Source organism: Aythya ferina, assembly GCF_964211825.1.
Source record: "Aythya ferina genome assembly, chromosome: 17".
NCBI lineage: Eukaryota > Metazoa > Chordata > Aves > Anseriformes > Anatidae > Aythya > Aythya ferina.
Genome location: NC_140316.1, coordinates 11766228 through 11789077, shown reverse-complemented (window position 1 = coordinate 11789077; position 22850 = coordinate 11766228). Strand labels below are relative to the sequence as shown.

The 22850-nt window shown below is 52.9% G+C and overlaps 2 protein-coding genes across 2 annotated transcripts; both read right to left on the bottom strand.

The window, feature by feature from the left end:
- Positions 1-327: 327 nt before the first annotated feature.
- SLC7A4 (solute carrier family 7 member 4) lies at positions 328-8136 on the bottom strand. Its single transcript, XM_084539335.1, has 5 exons — positions 6397-8136; positions 4352-5402; positions 3559-4235; positions 2868-2976; positions 328-2350 (listed from the first exon to the last, which is right to left on the bottom strand). The coding sequence occupies exons 1-5, from the start codon at positions 6655-6657 to the stop codon at positions 2157-2159; spliced, it is 2292 nt and encodes a 763-aa protein (XP_084395461.1). The 5' UTR covers positions 6658-8136; the 3' UTR covers positions 328-2156.
- Positions 8137-10425: 2289 nt separating this feature from the next.
- Positions 10426-17970, bottom strand: LOC311446313 (protein DGCR6). The gene is made up of 5 exons (XM_084539334.1): positions 17825-17970; positions 17573-17733; positions 16979-17079; positions 13359-13499; positions 10426-11392 (listed from the first exon to the last, which is right to left on the bottom strand). The coding sequence occupies exons 1-5, from the start codon at positions 17938-17940 to the stop codon at positions 11309-11311; spliced, it is 603 nt and encodes a 200-aa protein (XP_084395460.1). The 5' UTR covers positions 17941-17970; the 3' UTR covers positions 10426-11308.
- Positions 17971-22850: the final 4880 nt, after the last annotated feature.

Genomic DNA, 22850 nt, shown 5'->3' with positions numbered 1-22850 from the left:
TAAACGTTTTTAACTAGGTTAAGTAGCAGTGGCTTAGTGGCTCCTTTGGCATCACTGAGGTCATCACGGCAGATGAAGCTGTACCAAACACCACCCATGCAGGGTGAGCTCAGCCCGCCACCACTGAGTGTATATCACGGAGTGACAGCACCTTTCTTACAAAAGAGAACAGAAAACTGATCCTCTTCTGCTCTGCCAGTTCTACTTCTTTCCTGGTCAGGCGAACCTGTGCCAGGCTCCCTCCCTGATATCTTGCTGTTGTTTTGTCTGCTGGCCTTTATCTTGAAGACAATAGATTTATAGTGGAGGTTAAGAGGAAACAAATGATAAGGAGACTTAAAGCTATCTGCCTCCCCAGATAGCTGCTGAATATTTATTATTATTTTTTTTTAAATTAAGAGTCACTTTCTTATCAGGGAAAGGAACTTCACTAGCAAACGATGGTGAGGCTGGGGCCAGACAGGCTATCTTGTGACTTTTTAATTCACATTATTTACACTGATTCACAAGTTCTCTCATCAGCTCAGGTCATGACTTTTGGCAGCATTAAAGCCTCTGCCTCGGTGCCAAGACACTTCCCTGCTCAGCATCGTCCTTGCAGCTGACAAAGGGGTTCAGGCTCTCACAGGTGGTGCAAAACTCCCCTTGCCCAAGCTTCTGGGGGCTTTCCTGCTGGGGGAGCAGCTTCCAGAGGCGGGCTATGGGGGACATACAGCACAGACACACAGAGCCATTGCAGAACCAGTGTTTATGAGGGTGACTGAGTCAGCCCATTGCTCACAAGCCACTACACAGAGGTGCCAAGCAGGGCTGCAGCACGGTGGGGACACAGCAGCCCCCCCCCCACGGCAGCAGCAACAGTGCAGGGGGCAAGCAGGACATGGGCAGGGCCAGCAGATTTGTGCCACTGAGGGGGGGGGTCACTGAGGAGCCATCAGATTGCACAGAGCCCCTGCACCCCTGGGTGTGATGGGATGAGCAATGGGAACCAGCTCCCTGCCAGGGCAGGGCTGACCCCACAGGGGGATGCAGGGGATGCTGCACACCCACCCTACAGCAGGGCAGGGCAGGGTGTGCATGCTGGAGGCCTGGCGGATCAGCAGCCTCTTTCAAAACATGCCAAAACCCCGATACCTTCAGCTTCAGGCAGGGATTGCCCAGTACAGCATCCTCGCCAGGTGGGTGCTAGGACCCCCTACCAACACCACCACCGCTCAGGGACATGTGCAGGGCAGGAGCTGACACCAAAAAGCACCCCCAGAGCCCTTCCTGAGCCACCAGGAGCCAGCAAAAGCCTGTGTCCATGTAGGTGATGGTGCAGGATGAGCTGCTGGAGCGCAGAGGAAGGGGGGAGCTGGGAGGCTCCCAGGGAGGCTGCTGGCACCTCAGGGGACAAGATCCTGAGCGCCCACCCCTCCTGCAGGGCTGGGCAAAAGTCTGTCCAGACAGGACCTTGGAATTGGGCTCCCAGTCTGCCTGGTGTGGCCGCCAGCCTCCAGCACACCCCAAACCAGCAGGCACCAGCAGCTGGGAAGTGGCAGCAGGGCTCCTACCATGCAAGCCACGCTGGCTTTCCCATGGTCCTGGCTTGGAAGGAGGTGCCTGCACCCTGCCACAGCACTTCTCCAGCTCACACAGCCCCAGCTGCTCCTTGCAGCCCCCACAGCCCTGGTATTTCAGGAGAGCAGCCCCTGGAGAGGTGGGGGCAGCCAAGGGGACAGCCAGCTCCTGCTGCAGGTAGCACAGGGCTGTAGAAAGAACCAGGATCAGGCCTGGGATGGGCAGCACGGGGCTGTCTGGCCCAGCCCCGGTGTCCCCAGCTGTGCAGGGCTGTGGGGACAGGGCAGCAGAAGGGAGATTTGCTGCACGGCCCCTGGGTGCGCACAGGGGACGGCGGCAGGTACGAGGCTCCCCGTGGGCATGGCAGGCACTAGGTTTTGGGGGCAAAGAGCCACGGCTCCAGGGCTGGGGACGGAGGCAGCCAGCCCCCCACACTCTGCAGTAAGCACACGGGGAAGGGCGAGTGTCCCTGTGCCCTCCCTGGACGGAGCCACGCACCCAGGGGACCGGGCAGAAGGGGGTCCCTGGCTTTGTCGTGGGGTGGGGGCAGGCATTTCCAGAGCTGTGGCCACCCAGCTGCCCCCTCCCCTGGGGCGTCATCTCTTGGCCTCATCGGTGTCCGTGTCTGGCAGCCCAGCAGCGGGCTGAGGGCTGGGCTGGACCGCTTGCACCGTCTCCTCCAGGCTGCCACTGGGGAACACCACGTAGTGGGCGCTGACACGCTGCAGCTGGGGCTCCCGCAGGTTCTCCTTGCTGTGCCAAATGCCATAGCCAAAGTAGACGAGCAGGCCTGCAGAAGGAGATGGAGAGCAGTGGCTGCAGCAGAGGAGGAGGAAGACCCGAAGCAGCAGGGCTCCGGGTCTGCCCTCTGCCCCCTGACCATCCCACGAAGCCCCAGGACCTTTGGCCAGGACCATCACTAGCCCAGGTAAGCCAGTGCCGTGCCCTCTGTCCAGGCAGACACAAGCCTGGTGGCCCAGTCCCAATGGTGCTCAAGCTGCTGGGCCCTGTGCTGGACACATCTCCAATGTCAGGGGGGCCTGCAGGCAGATTGGGCCAAGATATTCCAGGGATTCTCCTTGCATGAGTGGAGGAAACCGGGATTTCCCCTGTCTGGAGATGACTCCGGTCAGTGCCACATGCTGAAGGAGTGATGCAGAAGATTTCTGCTGGATGCGACAGGGGATGCTTAAAGCAGGGAGGCCACTGCTGCCCTGCTCCTGCTCCCCAGGGCCACACCAGGCACTTCCCTCTCCCCAGAAGGGAGCACGGGCTCCCAGGGATCATGCTGCCATGAGAGCACTCACCTAAAATAAGCCAGACCGTGAAGCGAAGCCACGTCACGTAGCTGAGCTTCAGCATGAGATAAATATTGAGGACGATGCTCAGTGCTGGGGACAGGGGCACCAGGGGGATCTGCAAGAGAACCAGAGCCATCGGTGAGCGACCTGCCAGGAACAGGCACAGCTGCTGCGCTGTAGGACCGTGTCCTTGTCCTTACAACCGCAGAGACAGAATGGCACTGGCAAGCAAATGTGGGGAACGACAACTTGTACCTGGTCACTGGGGCTTTCTGAGAACCTTTTTTTCCTGGCTGTATGCCAGGCTGGCAGGGTAGGCAGGGGAACGAGGACCAAAGCAGACCCAGTGCAATCCAGAGACAACAGGGTCCTGGATAGATAGCAGAGGCAGGGAGCAACAACACTGCCTTCCAGATGCCTGGACTGCTCGAGGGGTACCTGTGATGAGCAGGAGGAGTGCCAGGACATGCAGAGGACACGGGGAGGAATGCTGGAAGGCAGCAGTGACCCTCGAGGGCAGCTCCCCATCAAAGGGACAGGGAGGACACCCATCCCAGCACAACCTGGGCACATCTGCTCTCAGGACACAGCCACCAGCTGCAGTGTTTTTACCAGGTCAGGGTGACCACAGCCTCTCCAGGGTCTGGCAGCACTGCTCACACCCTGCCTCATCCCAGCCCACGGCCCCTAAACCTACCTGGAAGGTCTGCGTGTTGCGCTGCTGCTCGTGCACCCAGATGAGGAGGAGGCTGAGCAGGAAACCCAGGCTGAAGAGGACCAGCAGCAGGGAGTAACTCCAGGTGGGCAGGTGGAGGTGGGTGTTGCCAAACACCAAGATGGAGCAGAGGCAGACGGCAGACACCATCAGGGTCACCACTGCCACCGTGACCACCTCGCCCGGGTAGAAGTCGCTGAGGAACTCCAGGTAGGGCTCGAAAGCTGCCTTCAGCTGCCCCGGCTCCCGGTGCTCTTTGCTCTTGTCTCTATCCACCAGCTGGAGCTTGTCGGAGAAGGACTCGTACTCCTTCAGCTCGCCGGTGGCGGGGCCCTCGCGGGGCTCGGGGCTGGGCCGGCTGCCAGCGGGCTGCGTGGGGGCGCCTGCCTTCTGCTGCTGGAAGCGCAGCACAATGATGCTGGCAGCCACAAAGGTGTAGGCAAGCAGTGTGCCGATGGACAGGAACTGCACCAGGGCCTCCAGGTCAAAGACAAGGGCCAGCAGGGCCATGAGGAACCCGAAGACCACAATGCCGATGACGGGCACCTGCGTGCGGGGGTGCACTCGGGAGAAGACCTGGAAGAAGAGCCCGTCCTCGGCCATGGCGTAGACGATGCGTGGCAGGGAGAAGAGGTTGCTCAGCAGGACCGTGTTCATTGCTGAGGGACAGGCAGAGGAAGGGAACCCACGTGAGATTGGGTGCATTGCCCAAACCACCCCACCTCCCAGCCCCCAGTCTGTATGCTCCCTCCTCCACCAGCCGGTGCGTACTCACCGCAGATGGAGCCAGTGGCTACCAGAAATCCTGCCCAGGAGTAGCCTCTCCTGTAAAATGCATCAGCCAGGGCAGAGTCGGGGTCCAGCGTGTGCCAGGGCACCATCAGCGTCAGCACCATGGACACAAGGATGTAGGCGCCGGTGGCCAACCCCAAGGAGAACGCTATGGCCCTGGGGACAGCCTTCTGGGGGTTCCTGGCTTCTTCACTGGAGGCTGCGATAACATCAAAGCCCACGAAGGCGTAGAAGCAGGTGGCTGTGCCAGCCATGATCCCTGACAATCCGTACGGGGCAAAGCCTCCCTCCTGGGCACCCCAGTTCTTGGGCTGTGCGAGGACAAAGCCCATGATGAGAATGAAGAGGATGACGCCTATGCTGACAGCCGAGAAGACGTGGTTGAGCCAGGAGGACACTTTGGCCCCAAAGGAAATGAAGGCAGTGGCCACCAGCAGGATGGTGGCCGCCAGGAAGTCCGGGTAGTGGGCTAGGAAGGGAACCTGCCAGGTGCCGATGTGGGTCTCAGTGAAGTTCTTAATTTTGTGGTTGAAGATGGAGTCCAGGTAGCCGCTCCAGGCCCTGGCCACCGCTGCGCCCCCGATCATGTACTCCAGCAGCACGTTCCAACCGATGAGAAACGCCCAAATCTCCCCCACGGACACGTAGGTGAACATGTAGGCAGAGCCCGTCTTGGGTACCCGGGCCCCAAACTCGGCGTAGCAGAGAGCAGCCAGGAGTGAGGCGAAGCCAGCGATGATGAAGGAGACGATGACAGCGGGGCCAGCCATCTCCTTGGCCACGGTGCCTGTGAGGACGTACAGCCCAGAGCCCACCATGCCCCCAATGCCCAGCAGCGTCAAGTCGATGGTGGAAAGGCATCTGTTGAAGGACGTCTCCATCATGTCATCCTCCAAGGTCTTCACTCGGTTGAGTTTCTGGCAGAAGCGGGTCAGGTCCACGGAGCGAGGCAGCCATCTCGCCATCCTGCAGGCACCGGGCCCTGCTCTCTGGCAGGACGAGGGCTCTGAGGCAGCGATGCCCTGCTTGGAGACCTAGAGGGGGAGCAGGAAAATGTCAGGAGCCCCGGTGGCAGCAGCTCCAAAATGCTCGGGTTGCATTCTGCTGCAAAAACCCTGCAGGGTTTTGCTCAGCCCCAGCACCCTCTCTGCCCGGATCCTGCACCTTGGCCAAGCCCAGGAGAGTTGGGGATAGGGTAGAAAAGTCACCAGGCATGTTCCCCTGGATTTGGACCTGCTGGCTCCAAATACAGAGCGTGGTGGGGTCAGCACCCAGCACCGCCCCATAGCCTCCTGCAGGGCCACCAGAGCCAGCTGCCCATGCCCCAGTGACATGCCGGTGAGGCAAGCAGATAATTGCAGCACCTCAAGGGCAGCACTTCCCCACCTTTCCTATTTGAAAATGGAGCTGTGCTAAAAATAATAATAATAATAATAATAATAATAATAATAATAATAATAATAATTCCAAACCAAGCAACTCAGGGCCACGCTGAAGGTTTCTCTGCTGCTTCCCCCCTGCCTCACTAAGCACCTCCCTTCCCAGGGGAAACCTTGGCATGCCAGGAGCCCACCGAGGGATTTTGCAGGGTCTGTCCCTCCCCAGCAACTCACTACTTCCCCGGGGAAAGCCCAGGCACGACAGGGAGAAGCAGCAGGAGGTATGGAGAGGCCGAGCACAGCAAAATAAGGCCGTGGGTGTCCTCTCCAGACCAGGAGAGAGACATCCACACCTGGCAGAGCACGATGCAGAGCTGGGGACCCTCTGGGGTCTTGCAGTTAGCCCGACATCCACGAGCTGCTCCCTGCTTCCAGCTGCCCCCCTCCCGAATCCCACCACCTCGGGCTGCCCACCGAGCCACCCCCAAACCACGGTACTCAGCAGACACCGCTCCCCAAAACCTCCCAGGCCGCAGGAAGGTCTCCCCAGCACCCCTAACCCTAAGGGGGGGGAGAGGCTCCGTGGGGAACCACGCTCACGGCGCTGCCACCGGGGGGGAGCCCCCGCTTTAAACCCGGCCCCGCTCACCTGCCGCGGGCGGCCCCTGCGCCCCCGGAGCTCCGCACCTGCTCCGAGCCGATCCGATCCAACCCAACCTGATCCAACCCAACCCGATCCGATCCAACTCGATCCGATCCGATCCGATTCAGCCCCGCCCGGTCCAGCCCCGCGGAAGGGCGGAGGCCGGCGCGGCCCCGGCAGCGGGCGGGTCCCCGGCAGCGGGAGGTGGCGGAGGGAGCCCCGCAGCGCCCGGGTCGCTGCCGTTGTCCCCACCTCTTTTGTCCCCATCAGAGGTGGGCGGCAGCCGAGGATGGAGATGTGGTCCCAAAACCCGGGAGACGAACGCAGCCGATGGGGCGAAGGGCTGAATGGCTGCTCTTCTCCGCCCTGCTGCTATCCAGGGGGGATTTTGTCTCTGTCCTCCCCATGCTCCGGAGCTCCTGGCTGGGTGGCTGGGATCGTCCCCACGCTCAGCTCTGCCCCAGGGAGAGGAAGGAGTAGGGGAAAGCAGCTGGAGGGGCTGCAGGGGCAGGAGGGTTTTGGACCAGCCCATCCTGCTCGCAGTGATGCTGCGAAGCAAAAAGCAGTGCCTGCAGAAGAGCGGAGAGACCCCAGTGAAAGGGTACCTAGAGTCCAGCAGAGAGACTGAAGTGTGTGATTCCTCTTCTCCAGAACTGCCCCAACAACTCTAAAACCAGTGTAAACCCTCTGCACCCCCACCCGCTGCAGCAAGGAGCTTCCTAGCTCTGCTGCCCGGCACACAAACAACCCTGTTCCACCCCAACCTGCCTTTTACAGGCTTTATGTAACACTCCTTATGTCTGAAGAGAGTGAAGCTCCCCTCCTGTGGTTTTATCTCAGCCCTGACCCCTCTTAGGCACTGTTTCCAGCTGGAGAAATGGAGGCGGAAGGTGCTCCAGGCCTCTTGTATCCCCACTGCCTTTCACAGAACCTTTTCCAGCTCTGCTGCACTCTGGGAATGAAGGGGGCAGGGTTTGGGTATTGGTGCACCAGTGGCTTCACGGCAGCAAAATGGTTTTCATTTTCTTCTCTGCTCCCATCCTAATACTTCCTGATGTGCCATTTGATGGCGACTGAGCATGAAAGCTCATGTTTGTATGGACCTGTCAGTCATCACCCCAAATACCCAGTGGTAACAGTCAACTTGGAGCCTGTCATTTGAAACTAAGTGCTCCCACGTGCATAAATCCACTTCTATCCATGCTCAACATACCTCCTCCTTTGTAGGGGACCTTGCTATCCTCCCATTCAGCTCAGCAAAGTATAGAACAAAGCACCAGGAAATGGGCCTTGTCCCTTCCTATCATTGCTCATCGACCTTTCTCTAGCTCATGAGTAAACACAGGGTTGGCACAGCAGCTCTCCATTTGCTCACCTGCTGTCAAATGAACAGGTAGCTCAGTCCGCTCGTGCATCCCCTCTCCACACAGCTTCTGGCATGCGTTGAGACTTCGGCAGAGCTTAAGGCCCAGCTTTGTGGGTGGCTGAAGCCACCTGAGCTGCAACCAAAGGTGCAGAAGGCCCCCAGCTGTGTGTTCCTATGGCACCTGTATGGCTGATTGAGGGCTCTGGGGCTGCACAGGAGCTGAGTCAGCTGAAAGCCCATAATCTGTTTTAGCATTTCCAGCCAGATCAGCTCCTTTGGATTACTCTCACAAGGTTTGACTCCAGCCCAAATGCCATGGGCAGAAACACTGTCACTACAGAAACAAGGCCATGGCCAGCCCTGTATGGAATCATTAAGATTGGAAAAGCCCTCCAAGCTCACCTGGTCCAACCATCCCCCTACCACCACAATCACCCACTAAACCATGTCCCTAAGCACCACGTCCAAGCACCTCTTCTTGAACACTCCCAGGGACAGTGACTCCACCACCTCCCTGGGCAACTCGTTCCAACACCTGACTGCTCTTTCTGAGAAGAAATGTCTCGTAATTTCCAACCTGAACCTCCCCTGGTGCAACTTGAGGCCATTCCCTCTGGTTCTATCATTAGTTATCTGTGAAAAGAGGCCAACCCCCAGCTTCAGGGCTGGGGCCTGTGCTCCAGGCCCTTCACCAGCCTTGCAGCCCTTCTCTGGACACATTTCAGGGCCTCAATGTCCTTCTGGTAGCGAGGGGCCTGACCACAGTACTTGAGGTATGGCCTCACCAGAGCTGAGTACAGGGGCACCATCACCTCCCTAGCCTTGCTGCCTTCACTATTCCTGACACAAGGCAGGATGCCGTTGGCCTTCTTCCCCCCCTGGGCATACTGCTGGCTCATTTCCAGGCCATGGGCTGCCAGCTTCTCCAGGAGAATACTGTGGGAGACCGTGTCAAAGGCTTTGCCTAAGTCTGGGCAGACTACAACAGCCTTTCCCTCACCCACCAGGCAGGAAAGGCATCACCCTGTAGGAAGGTGTCACCCTCTGGTGACACAAATGCACTGATGTGGGGGGCTGGAGAGAAGGAAAACTTGCAGCTGAAAAAAAAAATATTGAATATCTGCCCATTCTCAGCCTTATACCTCCTAGTAATGCTTCATGTGGGGGCTGACTAAATTTTCCTCCACTGAAACTGGGCTGATCAAACGTTCCCTTGATCACGAGCTATCCCAGATGATTTATTCTCTTAAAATAAATCTTTTCAACTAATTAACCATGTCTGAGCGCTCCGCCACCCTCCACCTTGCTCAGAAAGCCCCTCTAAAGCTCAACCTGAGGCAGACCGCAGACATGGAAAATTTCAGCTTGGATTGTTTGCCTGGCAGAGCCGTAGGCTGCTGAAACCAGATGGTGGGAGCATGAAGCCCAAGTGCTCCCGCTGGAGCTCTGCTGCCGTTGTCATGGTACCACTGGAGCAGCCTGCCAGGCGCTGATCACAGAATCATTAAGGTTGGAAAAGACCTCCCAGATCATCTGGTCCAACCATTCCCCTGCTGCCAGTATCACCCACCAAACCAGGTTCCTAAACACCGGAGAAAGGCAGCCTGGGGCAGAGGGCAGCAAAGCCTTGATGTTTTAGCAGCTGAGTGCAGGGCTGAGGGTCAAGTAGATACAAAATTCATGGTAATTCCTGGGGATTCTGCAATAGGGCAATTCCCACATCAACCTACTTTCCAACTGGGGATAGTGACCCCACAAGAGATACACCTTCTGTCTGCAATCACTGAACCGCAGTAGCATGATCCTGTGGGGGGAAAGTCATGATGGATATGGGAGCGTGCCTCAGCCCTGAATTTGCAAAAGCCTCTTTGCTTCTCACACCGTTGCAGAAAATCAGAATGCTGTTGCATTTGCATACATCAGCAGGCAACACCACCACCTCACCCTACTGAAACACCACCCACAAAGTCTCCCAACACCTTTGCAGTTTCCTTGCTTCAGCTGGGGATGGTCCCAATTTGCTGAAAACCCCCATGGCTTCAGTGATCTGCTTTCATAAGAACCTAAGGGCTTACAGAAGTGACACATTTCCCAGCTTCAGCAATTAACAACATTCTGAACCTTCTAACACTGCCTTCTACTGTGAAAAGAGGTAGCAATAGCAAAGGATGCAGGCAAGAGCAAACAGTAACACAAAGGAGAAGTCTCCCAAATACAATCCTTTGCTATAGGAATGCTAGAGAACCCTTCAACAATGATCTTTGTGTAATCAAAGCCCTTAAACACACTTTGGTAAGAGTCCTTGATCCATCCCCAGCAGCTGCTCTGGCTTGAAGGGCTGTTCATCCATGAAGAAAGCAACTGCTTTCAGTCTCTGCCTTGCCCATCCCATTTCCTGTGAGGTCCCAACATTGCTTCAGGTGTGCAAGAAATGTGCTGGTGTCAGGTGATGTGCAATGTCTTTTAACCAAGCTCTCAGCAAGTGCTCAGATTCTTCCTGTGGACCAAGTCTGGGGGATGCAACCAAGAGTAAATCAGCTCAGCCCTAAAAGTTCTTAGGAACTCTCCAGCTCTCTAGCTTTAATCTAGTGAAGCCCCAAACCCATGCTTATCTAGCAAGGATGGAAAAACTGTGTGATTGCTGACATTTAAAAAAGCTGCAGCCCCAGGAGGCTGTACGCAATATTTTATTTCTATCCATTTGGAAACTGTTTTGAAGTAACAAAGCAAAAGCTCTGAAGCCTTTTCTGCTATCTGACTCGGGTGGAAACACCACTGACAACACGTCACCGTCCAGTGCAGGTGGACAGAGGCCTCCCTTAATAAAAGTCAGAGGAGAAGCCTATACTGTTAACTGCCTAAATGTCTCTCTGTAAGGGGTCTGCCTGTTTAGGATGTCGTTTCTGCCTCAGCACACACAAATGCATCTTCTTGTAGATAAACTTTTTTTTTCTCCCCCACCCACCAGCTATCTGCACACTAAGGCTGCACCGGAAGGTATTGGAATGCTTTGCTTCCTGTCTGATAGGACAGCTGCTCACATCTTCCACCCCTTATCAGAAGACACTCATTCCTCCTTGACTCAGAAGAAGAGATTGTAATTTGGAGATTACACTCCTCACAAATTCAGCTTCACTCCCCTGGATAACAGAGAACATCCATACATCAGCGGTTTGGGTTTGCTGACTTGATGCCTACAACAGTCTCTCTCGACTTAGTAGACTGCCTCAGTGACACTGCAGGCTGTAACGTGGCAGATTAACGCCCTCAGTCACCTCTTGTCTTAGTGACACTTTGCAATGCCGCAGGAACTGCAACATGCATCTTGTTTTGAGGAGTAGAAAGGCAGTCTGAAACTCTTCAGCTTCAGACTCTGCTCTGGAGGTCTGCTTCTCCCATCTCTAGAGGTTTCCTAAGGGACACAGCTATTTCTTCTACAGCTGCAGACCAGTAACCCCTTCCTTATATAATATAAAGCAAATGCATTAACAGCCTATTCTTTAGAGGGAATTCAGAAGAAAACTCTGGAAAGTAAACAGCAGATTTGCTTGTTCAAGAGAAGGCCTTCTCTGACTCAGATTCCTTCTGCTGTAACTTCCGAATCAGTTCCAGCAAGTTCATCTGTAAAGTCAGCTCCTGTAAAGCAAAAAAAGATATTTTTGCAAGAATAAAATGATCCCATACCCTTATGCAGGAAGCAGAAAGGACTGGTTTGTACCACCCACTCAAGAACGAGTAGTCCTAAGGGAACAAGAGAAAAAGCTTGCAGATGCAAAACAAGGGCTTAATCTTAAGTGTTTCTACAAAACACAAGCCATTAATAACTTAAATCTGCTGCAAACTATAGCTGCATCAGGAATCCCAGTGCTTTACAAATTGTTACTGGTTAAAAAAGGTTCTTTCTTCTTGACAGTTGTTGAACAATAAATCCAGTGAGGGCTGTCAGGCTGGCCAGTTTAAGGTTTTCCCTTTTCTACCACACAGCCTTCAGTGGAGGAGAGCAGCAGTGTCCCCTTGCACACACAGAGCCACACACCCTGGGGGAGGTTCTCCAGGTAGGCACAGCTCCCCTTCATTGTTCTTGAACAACAACTCCAGTGCCTGATCCTTTTACAGGAGACAAGGGAAGGAAGCAGGAGGAAATACTTTGTGTGCTTTCCAATTGGTTTCTTCTAAGGTACTTGCAACACACTGCTGTGCTGGTGTATACAATCCCCTCTTTCATTCTTCAAAAACTCCTTTTTCTGTGACTGCCACTGAGTTGAGATCACCATCCCCTACAATCACCAGCATCAGCTTATTGCTTCCTTATACTCCCCTTGCCATCTGCTTGTTCTTCACTCAAATTTATCTCACAAGCCACTTAGCAAACAGACTGTATTACCCCTGCACATGGCAGGTTATCTAATTCAGTAAACCCTGGTTCCGTGACGCAGGCTTGTAGATGTTATGTTATGGAAATAAAAACCTATTTTTGTAAAAATAAATAAATAAATAAAAAATATATATATCAACAGCATAAACAGGCAGTTTATATAACAGACTGGGAAGAACACATCTGCTGATGGAAATGTATGAAGAACAACAGATTTCAGCAGTGATTTCTTGTATGATGGCAGCATTCATAGATGCAAGTCAAGGTCTGGTTTACCAGCTACCATAAAGGCAAACATAAATAAGAACAGCAAATAGGAACCCTGGTAAGAGTTACTACTTACAAAAATGACATAAAAGGCAGGGGCAGGAGGGGAGACAAAGAGCTGCTTTCAGTATGAGTAATAGTGGCATAAGAAAAAAAAAAGGGGGACTTATTCAAGGCTACACGAGCAGGAATCTTGTGAGTTTTAGAAAATCACTGTTTAACTAACTTAGTGTAAGCCAACTTTTCTCTCTAGCAGGTTTTTATCAAAGCTAAATTTAATCAGCTGAAAAATACAGTTAAGAATAGTCTGTTCCCACATTCTCTGCAAACTTCAGTGGCATCATAATAAGACTTTGGAATTTTCAGTTTTCCATTCCTGTGGTGTTGGAAAACAGAAGAAAAACAACAACAACAACAAAAAGCTAGGCAACTGCTCTCAAGTTTTAAGAGCACTGGAGAAACACAGTTGTATCAGACTGTGATAAGAGAATTGTTCTATCTCCAGTAAGTCACAAGCAAGAATTAATGAGATGCCTTTTAAAAAAACAAGACATATTGAAGGCAATATAAATTGCTTTATCACATTTTTGTGATAGCTAAGCTAATCACAAAAATGACAAACCTACTTATCCATTTATTTCAGTATTCCATGGACCTGTTCAAGGGTCACAGGACTGCAGGCTGTTGGCACAATGTTTCTTCCATCCACAGTGGGAAAAACACTGCAGAAGGTTGGGGATATTGCCCTCTCTAATGGGTTTCTGTTGCTTCAAACCCACTACCTGGCCTGCCCAGAGCACGTTACACATCAGCTGATGAGGCAAGGGACTGATCATTCTTCTTCAGCCAGCAATTCAGAATTCATTAATAGAGTAAGATTTTTAAAAAAATCAATTAAAAAAAAATGTTAGCACAAGAACACTGCCAGATCTTATGCTCGCTGCTCAAACACAAACCTACCTGTGGGTTGGTGGTGATGTAGAAGCCTGACACCCCAGCCTTCTCCAGAGTGCTCTGCTGGTCTATCACTTTTTGGTCCAGTTCCAAGACAATTTTCTCATCCATCATTCGCTGTTCCTCTCGAATTCGTTGCTCCACAGCCTGAGGTGATGATATGCAGCAGAAGAGTGGATTATTCACCTTCCTCGTATATTTTTCTCATCTCTAAGTCTTTTACCAAAACCAAAGAGCTACTAGATCCTCAATAATTCCAACTGTGACTCTAAACTCCGGCCTAGACTCTTCCAAGGACAGTAGAGGGCAGCAAGCACGGCCTCAGATCTTACTTGAGTGACTGCCATGCCTTATAGCAAGCTACCTCTCATGAAAGAGCAGGGAAACAGCTAGTACTAGCCTAGTTTATGTGCGTTCTGAGGCTAAAAAAGAGACCACGAGCAACAGATCACAATCTGAATAACTTTTCCTTAGGAGCAGCAGGATGTAGCTGAGTACTCCAGTAGCACATGGGCTAAAGAAGTCCGTAGTCCAAAAAACACATATCCCTTGCAGCACTGATGGAAGACTTGGAGGAGTAATACAAGCCACAGAAAATCACCACACAGCCAGTGCAGATGCTTCCACATTCTCTGAGCACAAACATGTACAAAGCTGGAGCTTTACAGCAGACCCAGTTCCCATTTATTGATTAAGGAGTCAAGCTCCTCAACTCCTAGCTTTGCGATAGTAAAGTCAGCTTATTTTGTATGGACAACAGCAAGTTGAAGCTTTGCTTGGAACTACACTATGCTGGGGCTCTATTTCTGGCAGATGAAGGATATTATCAAACAAACACTTTCCAAGTAGCCCTACCAGCAGATCCCTCCTGCCTTGCCTTTGCAGAAAACTGCATTACCTCAGAAGAATGAACGGAAGAACAGAGCAATGTAAAGGTATGAGTTCACTGCCTAAGCACAGGATGGCAGAGCAGGAACTCACTTGCCACAGACACGCAGTGTAATGGTGGGGTGTAAGTTATCCTCTCTAGCTGGAACACAGTGATCATTTGCTACTTCAGAGGCACACTGGAAATCAAGTGTTGAGAGCATGCTCTACAAAGGCTACTATATTCTGCTAGCTGCAGAAGTGGGCTTGGCTAGTCACTTATGGAGAAAATATCAACCTACTTGGCTAAAAGGAACACTTTTAGAGAGGGCAGAACAAAGCAGAAGAATTGCAGGGGTTGAGGAGAGCCCAGCTCCAACAAAACGCCACATATGTGCACTGCTAAGGCAATAAAATCTTACTGGGCTGCACTGAAAAACAGCCTTCCTTCTCAAGACACAGGGAAAGTTGGGAAACACCAAATCTGCTCTAAACATAAAGGAAGGCTCCTTCTCATGTAAGGACTAAATGACAAGTTTAAACATTTTACCCACGCAATGTTGCTCCTTTGTAACATGGTAAACAAAGGCAAGCATTTAGCTAGAGACATTCAGGGCAATAAATAATCCTCACTGCACAGAGAGGGAGAAGTCACTAGGTTTGGGATTTCCTGTGTCAACAACTGTGGTTTAAAAGGCCTGGGCAGATCCATCTGAAAGGGAGAACAAGTTCCACAAGTTCTGTGGAAAAGCCAGAATCTGAATGACAGTGGCCTTAGTCCTGTAGCATGAAAATACCAGCTGCTGTCTCCAAAAGGCCTGACCCAAACAAAGGGGGTTTCAAAGACCTGACTGGACAAACTGTGAACAAGTTGAAGCAGCCTCAGAGCTTACTCTGCCTTGAGCAGGTGTTTGGATCAGACACCTCCTGAGGTCCCTTCCAACACTAACTATCCCAAGAACCTAAGAAAACTCCGTGTTTATAAATTCTTTAGTCTGGAAGGCTCATAATTCTTGTCGGTGGAAGATTCAAATCCTTTGGCTCCCACATTCCCCAAGGACTTTCCTTCCTCCTGATGGCCTTGGAGCAAAGGAGTAGGTACCACACCACTGTCTTCACTTAGTCCTGTGGTGAAGAAGTGATTTGCCAGTCCTTGGGCTTGAAAAGGCTTGAAAATCTCTTTAAATGAGATTTAGTTACCTGCATAGTGTTTAGGGTAGACATACAGAAAAGTACCAAAGACTCAGAGAAAGTAAGGCTTAAACATAAGCTTCAGCTCAAGTGGCTGGTAGGCTAAGCCAGATTTTAAGTGCTACAGATTCCATTAGGAAGCTGGACATCTAGAAACTACAACTTGAATTATCCCTCCTGTGTGACTGGTCCCAAGCTATTCCACAAGAACTGGTCTTCAAAACCTTTAACCACAGAGAGCAGGTCTGATTAGAAATGCAGCAATTGTTGCTAAGATTACTGACCTATTCCCAAAATGCTCTACAGAATTTAGAATAACAGAGCAGTTATTCTGTCAGAGAATAACAGCACGTATAAAAGGGAAGAAGTAAATTCAGTAACTTCCTCCTGACAGAGGAATTAATAACACAAAAAGGCATGGGGAAGGTAAAAAAATGTAGGAAGTTGTGCATGATATAATACAAGGAAAAACAAAACACATAATATGGATGATTATGATCTAATGTGAATCAAGTCCACTGAGCAAATACAATATTAAAAATGCTTTAGAATCAGCAATATAGATCATTACTTATTGCTATGCTGCAAGTAAAAGTTATGCAGACACAGAATGTCTAATATAGGTCCACACTGGCTTTAGTCATCTCAGTAAGAAATAAGGGAAGTGAAAACAAAAGATCCAACAGTGAGCTCTAACACCACGGTTGTTATGTACAAAGGTCAGAAAATAGCTTACCTTTAAACAGTTATGCATTTGCCTTACACGTAGTAAAGTAATTTCATGCATACATTTCAATTATATGAATTAAGAAAACTAGCTACTTGTAATTTCCCTTACTTTAGTGATAAGATAGAGACAGTTTTATAATGTACAGGTAAGATGATCTTCAGACCCTTGGGACTGAATTTACCACTCATGCTGAAGATCCTTTCTAGAAATGCCTTGAGAAACACTAAGAATCAATTTTTGGTTTTAGTTATCTTAGGTTATTTCTTCCTTATCAGCGTAACTAAGTAAAACACGAGTTTTGAGTGTTCTCTGCTTTCTCGCTTTCTAACACATAGTGGTAGATTTTATGCATGTTTATATTTTGCATCAACTTGCTGTCTATCCAGATGCAGGCTTAAGCTTGTAATATAGCAAACAGACTCGTTAGCATATTGTGGAGAAGGCCTTGCTCTTTTAGAGCAGGTTCCTCAGCTTCCATAATTGTCAGATCAGGTCTGGGCTCTAACTGCGCTAGACAGCAATAGCCTCGGGCAGTCGTCTAGTCTGTCAGAAAGGACTGAGGGGTCAAAGGGGCCAGAAAGAGGGCCATCGAGCTGGAGTGGAGAGACCACGGGTCTGTGAGCATGGCCGGACAGGATGGCTGGCAGCTTCCAAGGCTTCAAGGAGGACTAAATAAACCCTTTGGACGTGCCAAGCACTGTGACGCCCCCTGCAACAGCAACAGCTCCTTGGGTGGGACAGCTAGGCACAGCCTTGCAGCAAAACAGCCGTAAGCCCCAGGAAAGGAGACACTGTGAAGGGTACCGAGGGAAACTGTGCCTGCTTGCTCGCCCCTTACCTCCATCTCCCGCTGCTGGGCGGCACGGAGGATCGGCAGGTTGTGCGGCCTGCAGCACTGCTGGGCCTCCTTGTGCCGGTGGAAGAGCTCCTGCTTCAGCCCTGCTTGGGGAACAGGGTCAGGACCCTGCAGCTATTGCACCCCCTCCTTCCTCCCTCCCTCCTGCCCTGTCCCCACAGTGTACCAGTGCCCCGCTCTGAAGCCCCACTCCTGGCTTCCCAGCCTCCCCGTGCAGCCCCTGGTGCCCCAGGCCCCTCTCCTCTGCGACCCCCCCAGTTCACCCAGTTCCCCCAGTGCCTTCACCACCTACCCTCAAAGTGCCACAGGGCTGTGTCCCCGTCACTCTCTCCCCCCACCAGTGTCCCCATCACCCTCCTCGACCCCCAGTGTCCCCATCACCCCCCCTGTGTCCCCATCACCCTCCTTGACCCCCAGTGTCCCCATCACTCCCCCCTCTCCTCAGTGACCCCCCCCCAGTGCACCCAGTTCCCCCAGTGCTTCCACCACCTCCCCTCAGTGCCACAGGGCTGTGTCCCCATCACCCCCCCAGTGTCCCCATCACCCCCCCCAGCCCTTTCCTGGCACCCCGCTGACCGCGGTGCTCGCTGTGCAGCTTGAGGCGCTGGCTGTAGAGGTTCTTCTCGGTGAGGTGCTGGATCTCCAGCAGCCCCTGCACGATCTCGAACACGGTCCCGTCCAGCAGCGCCAGCGCCAGGTCGCTCAGCGTCGTGTAGGAGAGCCGCTGCTGGCAGGAGCTGGCGGGGTGCGGTGCGGGTCAGAACCGGCACCAATACCGATATCGATACCGATATCGATACCGATATCGACCTGTCCCGCCCCACACACCTTGGCAGCGCCTTCACGAGCGCCTGCAGCTCGGAGAGCAGCCGGTAATGCCGCTCCTGCTGCCGGGACAGCTCCGCCGCCGCCGCCTCGTACCCACCGCCCCCGAACCGCTCCATGGCCCCCCTCGGCCCCGCTCCGCCCCGGTCCCGGCCTCCGCTCCCCGGCGCAGGCGCCAGCGGCGAAGCGGGAGGAGCTTGGCGGGGCCCCGTCGGGGAGCTCCCGAGTGCCGAGGGCCTGCGGAAGCCGGAGGGATGGTATCGCACGATATCGGGTGATATCGCGCGATATCGCGCCCTATCGGCACGGAGGCGCGCGGTGCCCGAGCTCCGGCTGCACCCAAGTGGACGCAGAGTCATAGAGTCACAGAATCATAGAATATCCCGAGTTGGAAGGGACCCACAAGGATCACTGATGCACAACCCCTGGCTCCACGCAGTTCTACCCAAAAATTCAGACTGTGCGACTAAGTGCACAGTCCAAACACTGATTAAATTCCAACAGGCTTGGTGCCATGACAACGTCCCTGGGGAGCCTGTTCCAGCGTGCAACCACCCTCTGGGTGAAGAGCCTCTTCCTGATGTCCAGCCTGAACCTCCCCTGCCTCAGCTTGACACCATTCCTGTAGGTCCTATCACTGGTGTTTACAGAGAATAGGTCACCTGCCCCTCCATATGCCCTCGTGAGGAAACTGTAGGCCTTGATGAGGTCCCCCTCAGCCTCCTCTTCTCCAGGCTGAACAGGACCAGTGCCCTCATACACTCCTCATATATCTTCCCCTCTAGACTCTTCACCATGTTTGTAGCCCTTCTCTGGACGCTCTCCAACAGTTTCACGTCCCTTTTGTACTGTGGTGCCCAGAACTGCACACAGTGCTCAAGGTGAGGCTGCACAGAGCAGAGCAGAGCGAGACAATCACCTCCCTCAACCGACTGCAATGCCATGCTCAATGCACCCCAGGGTACGGTGGGCCCAGGGCATGCTGCTGGCTCATATTCAGCTTGTTATCATTAAGAAAATAGCTGTGGACTTACAGACAAGTGCTTCCTGCTCGTTAGTTACCACAGAGTTTTCAAACCCCAGAAACAGGGAAGTTTATCTGAGAGCTGCTTGTTGTTACACACTTGCTGTGGGAATGAGCCCTGACCTGCTCGGTTATTTTGGGGACAGCTATGGTGCTGCTCTGGGGGTGGTTCAAAATGTAAAGAGCTAACAAGGTCAAAAACCAAACCAAACCAAACCAAAATAAAACACCAAAGCATTAGAGTCTGGAGATGTATTTTAAAGTGGTTCAGGATACCGACAGCCCTTCTCAAAAATGAGAACACATTCTGTGAGCTCCTGGTTTGTCTCATATGCTGCCCAGTACTGGAGAGCACATTCAAAGTATCCCAGTGCTGCATCATGTAGGCTGTTAGAAATGTTTCCAATCACTTCATCTGTCAAAAAAATCTTCAGCACTGCTGTCAGGTATGTGAGCTTGGCAGCAATGACTATGCAGCCATTCTGAGGCCTGTTGGTACACTCTGCTGGGACCAAAAGGTGCCAAGCATCTGCCAGTGCCCAGAAACCACAGCTGATCTTTGAGGGGCAGAACTCTCCCTCCTCCCTGAACGGGAGCTGCTGCCCTTCCTTCTCTAAAAAAAATGCAGGATGTATTTTTGTTAAATAAATCATTATAATTGTTACAGTGCTGGAGCAAGAAAGGACGAGGAAGCTGTTTGAGGACTGACTAGGGGAGCATTGAGGAGGGAGCGATCAGACTGCTATGGCTGTGTTGTGAGGGTATGGGAAATGTCTTCAGATCCTCGCTCTTTTAATTTCTTAAAACACATGGAATTTATTAAGTTCATTTCAACTTCAAATGCACTGTTGGAGTGAAAATATTTTCTTTTTGTGAGCACTTTTGTGCAGGTAATGAGATCAATATTTAATAGGTTTCTTGCAAGGCTGAGTTTCAAATTAATTTCAGTGGTACACATGAAGAGATTCCTGACTTGAGTTAGGAAAATGAAAGATACACTGAAATGCATTAAAAAGCTTAAGAAGTGTAATATTTAATATTGCTTCAAAGCTTACAAGAACTACATTGTGTATTCAAGGGGAGTAGAAATGTCCACTTTAGAGAAGAATACTTAGCCTCTCCAGAGAAATGGGGCATCCCTAGAATGTCCCTGAATATAAATTGTCCTTTTTTTTTTTTTTTTTTTTTTTGGTTGGTTGCCTCATATTTCTACCCAAGGATGGTGATCCCTAAATCCCAGGTCCTGGAGAGGCTTTTGGTGGGCTGATTACAGATCCCTCTGCCTCTGGGCTGCTTAGACCAATGCTTTGTACAGTTAACTCTGCTGTGTCCGTCTGTCCTGCTCTTCCCCTGCTTGGCTGCAGCAGTGCAGCAGTGTCTCTGGGAAAAGGCTGCAGTGTATTTTTAACAAGCAAATCAACCTACATTTTCCTAACCCCATTCTCAGGAGCTGCCAAACCGTTTTTGCTGAGCTGCAGCTGCCAGAGGCAGAGCCGTGGCGCAGAGCCCGGCTGGTTACAGCCTGCTGAGGTTCCAGGGAATGGAAAACACGGGCTTTTAATTAAAAGGTATTAGCCGTGGTGCTTGGCTCCGGCTGGGGCAGCATGGAATACCAGCATAAAAGCACTGCTAGTCTATTAGCTCAGCCCCCAAAACCTTACCATTCTCTGCCACAAGTATTTAATAACAGCTCTTGCTTGATGTGCGAGTTTGGGCACTTGGAGCAAGCTGTACAGGGCTGGAGCCCTGCTGTGATGCGCTCCCATCCCCACACTGGGTCCTCATAGCCTCTTGCTCCCCGTGTGCTGTGGCTGTGCCGTTGGCACTGCTCGCTGCTGCGCTCCTCTTGCACCAGCTCTGCTCGAGCAGCCACCGGTGGGCTGCTGAGCACAGCCTGGAGCCTTGCATCAGCACAGCCCTGGAGGTGGCTGTGGCCGTGATGTGGCCCGTGCTCTGGTGTCCCCATGCCATCAAGGTTGTCACAAACAGCCCTGCAGAACAGGGCTCCTGCTGTGCACCAGCTGGCAGGGACTTGAACCGTCTTGAACTGTTGAATCAGCTTCCTCCTGGGATGAGATGCAGCTGGAATTGAGCAACTTTGGATGTCTCGATCTTTGCCCTTCCCCCACCTGCATCCCAACCAGGCAGCATTTTGCTGTGCCAGGGGCCTGTTTCTCTCTGGCCATGTCAGGGCATCCATCCCCTGGCCATGCAGCCTGCAAACCCTTCAGCAGCCTTGCCTGCCCTGTAATGGGGCCAGGACTCCACCCGGTACCAGCACCAGACGTGTGGGCCCACTGCTGCTGAGGACAGCCCTGAATGCAGCCTGCCTTGTCCCTCTCCCAAGCATGTCTCACTTGTCATGGAGCTGCCCCTGTCTTGAACTCTCCAGCCCATAAAGCTGCTTCACCAGCTCTGTCTTTTCCACCCTCTTTCCAATGCTCTTTCAAGGGGGAGCCTCAGCCCATCGGCGCTGTGACCCTCTGCGGATTTAATGCCCCTTGTGCCTTTATGCCCCAACCCCTATCGAAGGAGCCTTGGCTGAGCTGGTGGAGGGAGGGGGCTGCAGTCACCGTGTGTGGGAGGGCCCTGCACCCTGGGGCCCCCACGCTGCTCTGCTCTGCTGTGGACATTCCTCTCCCTTCCTTTGTGCTGCAGGAAATATGTGCTTCCTCCGTTCCCAACGCTGCTCCCTGCTCAATTGCTAACAGATGTGGGTCCCATGCGCTTCTCATTAGTCTGGCAGGCTCGGGGCGCTGTCTCCTCCCAGCTCTCAGGCTGTCTTGGAAAGGCTGGGCTGCTTGTGGGAACCGGCGCGGATATTTGAGCCGGTGTGCACGCCACGAGGCAGCGGGCTCGGGGTGCGTGGGGCCAACGCTGCCTTTGTGCTGGGCTGGGAGGCACCCGGAGCGATGCGGGGCAGGCGCTGCAGCAAGCCAGCCAGGGGGATGGAGCTGGAGCTGGGGGCCAGGGCCCTGCTGGGGGGCTGCGTGAGACCGTGGGCATGGGGATGAGGGCACTGCACATGGGCAAGGAGCATGCCCTGAGCTGAGGTGTGGGCTCACGTTGGGGTGGGAGTACTCAATCAGGTGGTGGGGGGCATCAGCAGTGATTTCCTGAGCAGCTGGGGCAAGAGTCAGGGGGCTCAGGGGGTGCAGCATGGGATGAGGAAGTGTGGGACCTTCCCATGTGTGGCTATGCATCCTAAAGCCTTGCATTGAGTCACGGGGCTTGCAGGGACATCCAGAGGGCTTGAGGGATGCTGTGCTGACAGAACTGCTTGTCTTGCCACTGCCCCAGGGCTGCTCCCATGGGGTGCAGCACTGCCAGAGCACCTTGCTCCCAGCAGGTCACTCACCCAAGGACACATCTCCCAGGGCAGTGAGGTCCCCAGCCTTTATTTGCACAGGTGTCCAGTGCTCCCTGCACATTTAGGGCAGGGAGCCTGGTCATTACCTTTCCCCGAAGGGCAGGTTTGCCTGTGCAGGACTGCTGAGACCCCAATTTGAACGGGCAAGGCAGAGGGAACAAAACATGTACACGCATGAAGTGCAACGACTCATTTTAGCAACTGGAGAACGTTGCAATTAGGAGCAATCCTCCAGAGAAACCTGAGCGCAGAGCCATCCGCAGGGGACGGCTGCCAGAGCCCGGTGTCCCCGCGGGGCAGCAGCCACATCGCTGTGGCTCTGAGTCACTGAGCTGGAGCTGAGAACGGCTGCAGGGCTTCACCGGGCAGCCCGCTGTGCCAAAAGAGGCAGCTGCACTGCGGCATTTGCACAAGATGTTGCTTTACTGCTGTAAGCAAGAAGCCCAAAGACTTCTCGGTAGAGGTGGAGGGGAAGTGATGCAGATCCTCTGGGCTCAGAAGGGCTGCGTTTCGGAGAGCAACCTGCCCGCAGCCTTCCTCTCCAAGGCACGGCTACGGGTTTGGCTAGCCGTGACAGAGACTGGGGATTCGGCACCAGCTCTGCCCAGGGACGTGTTGGCCACCACGAGCTTGGT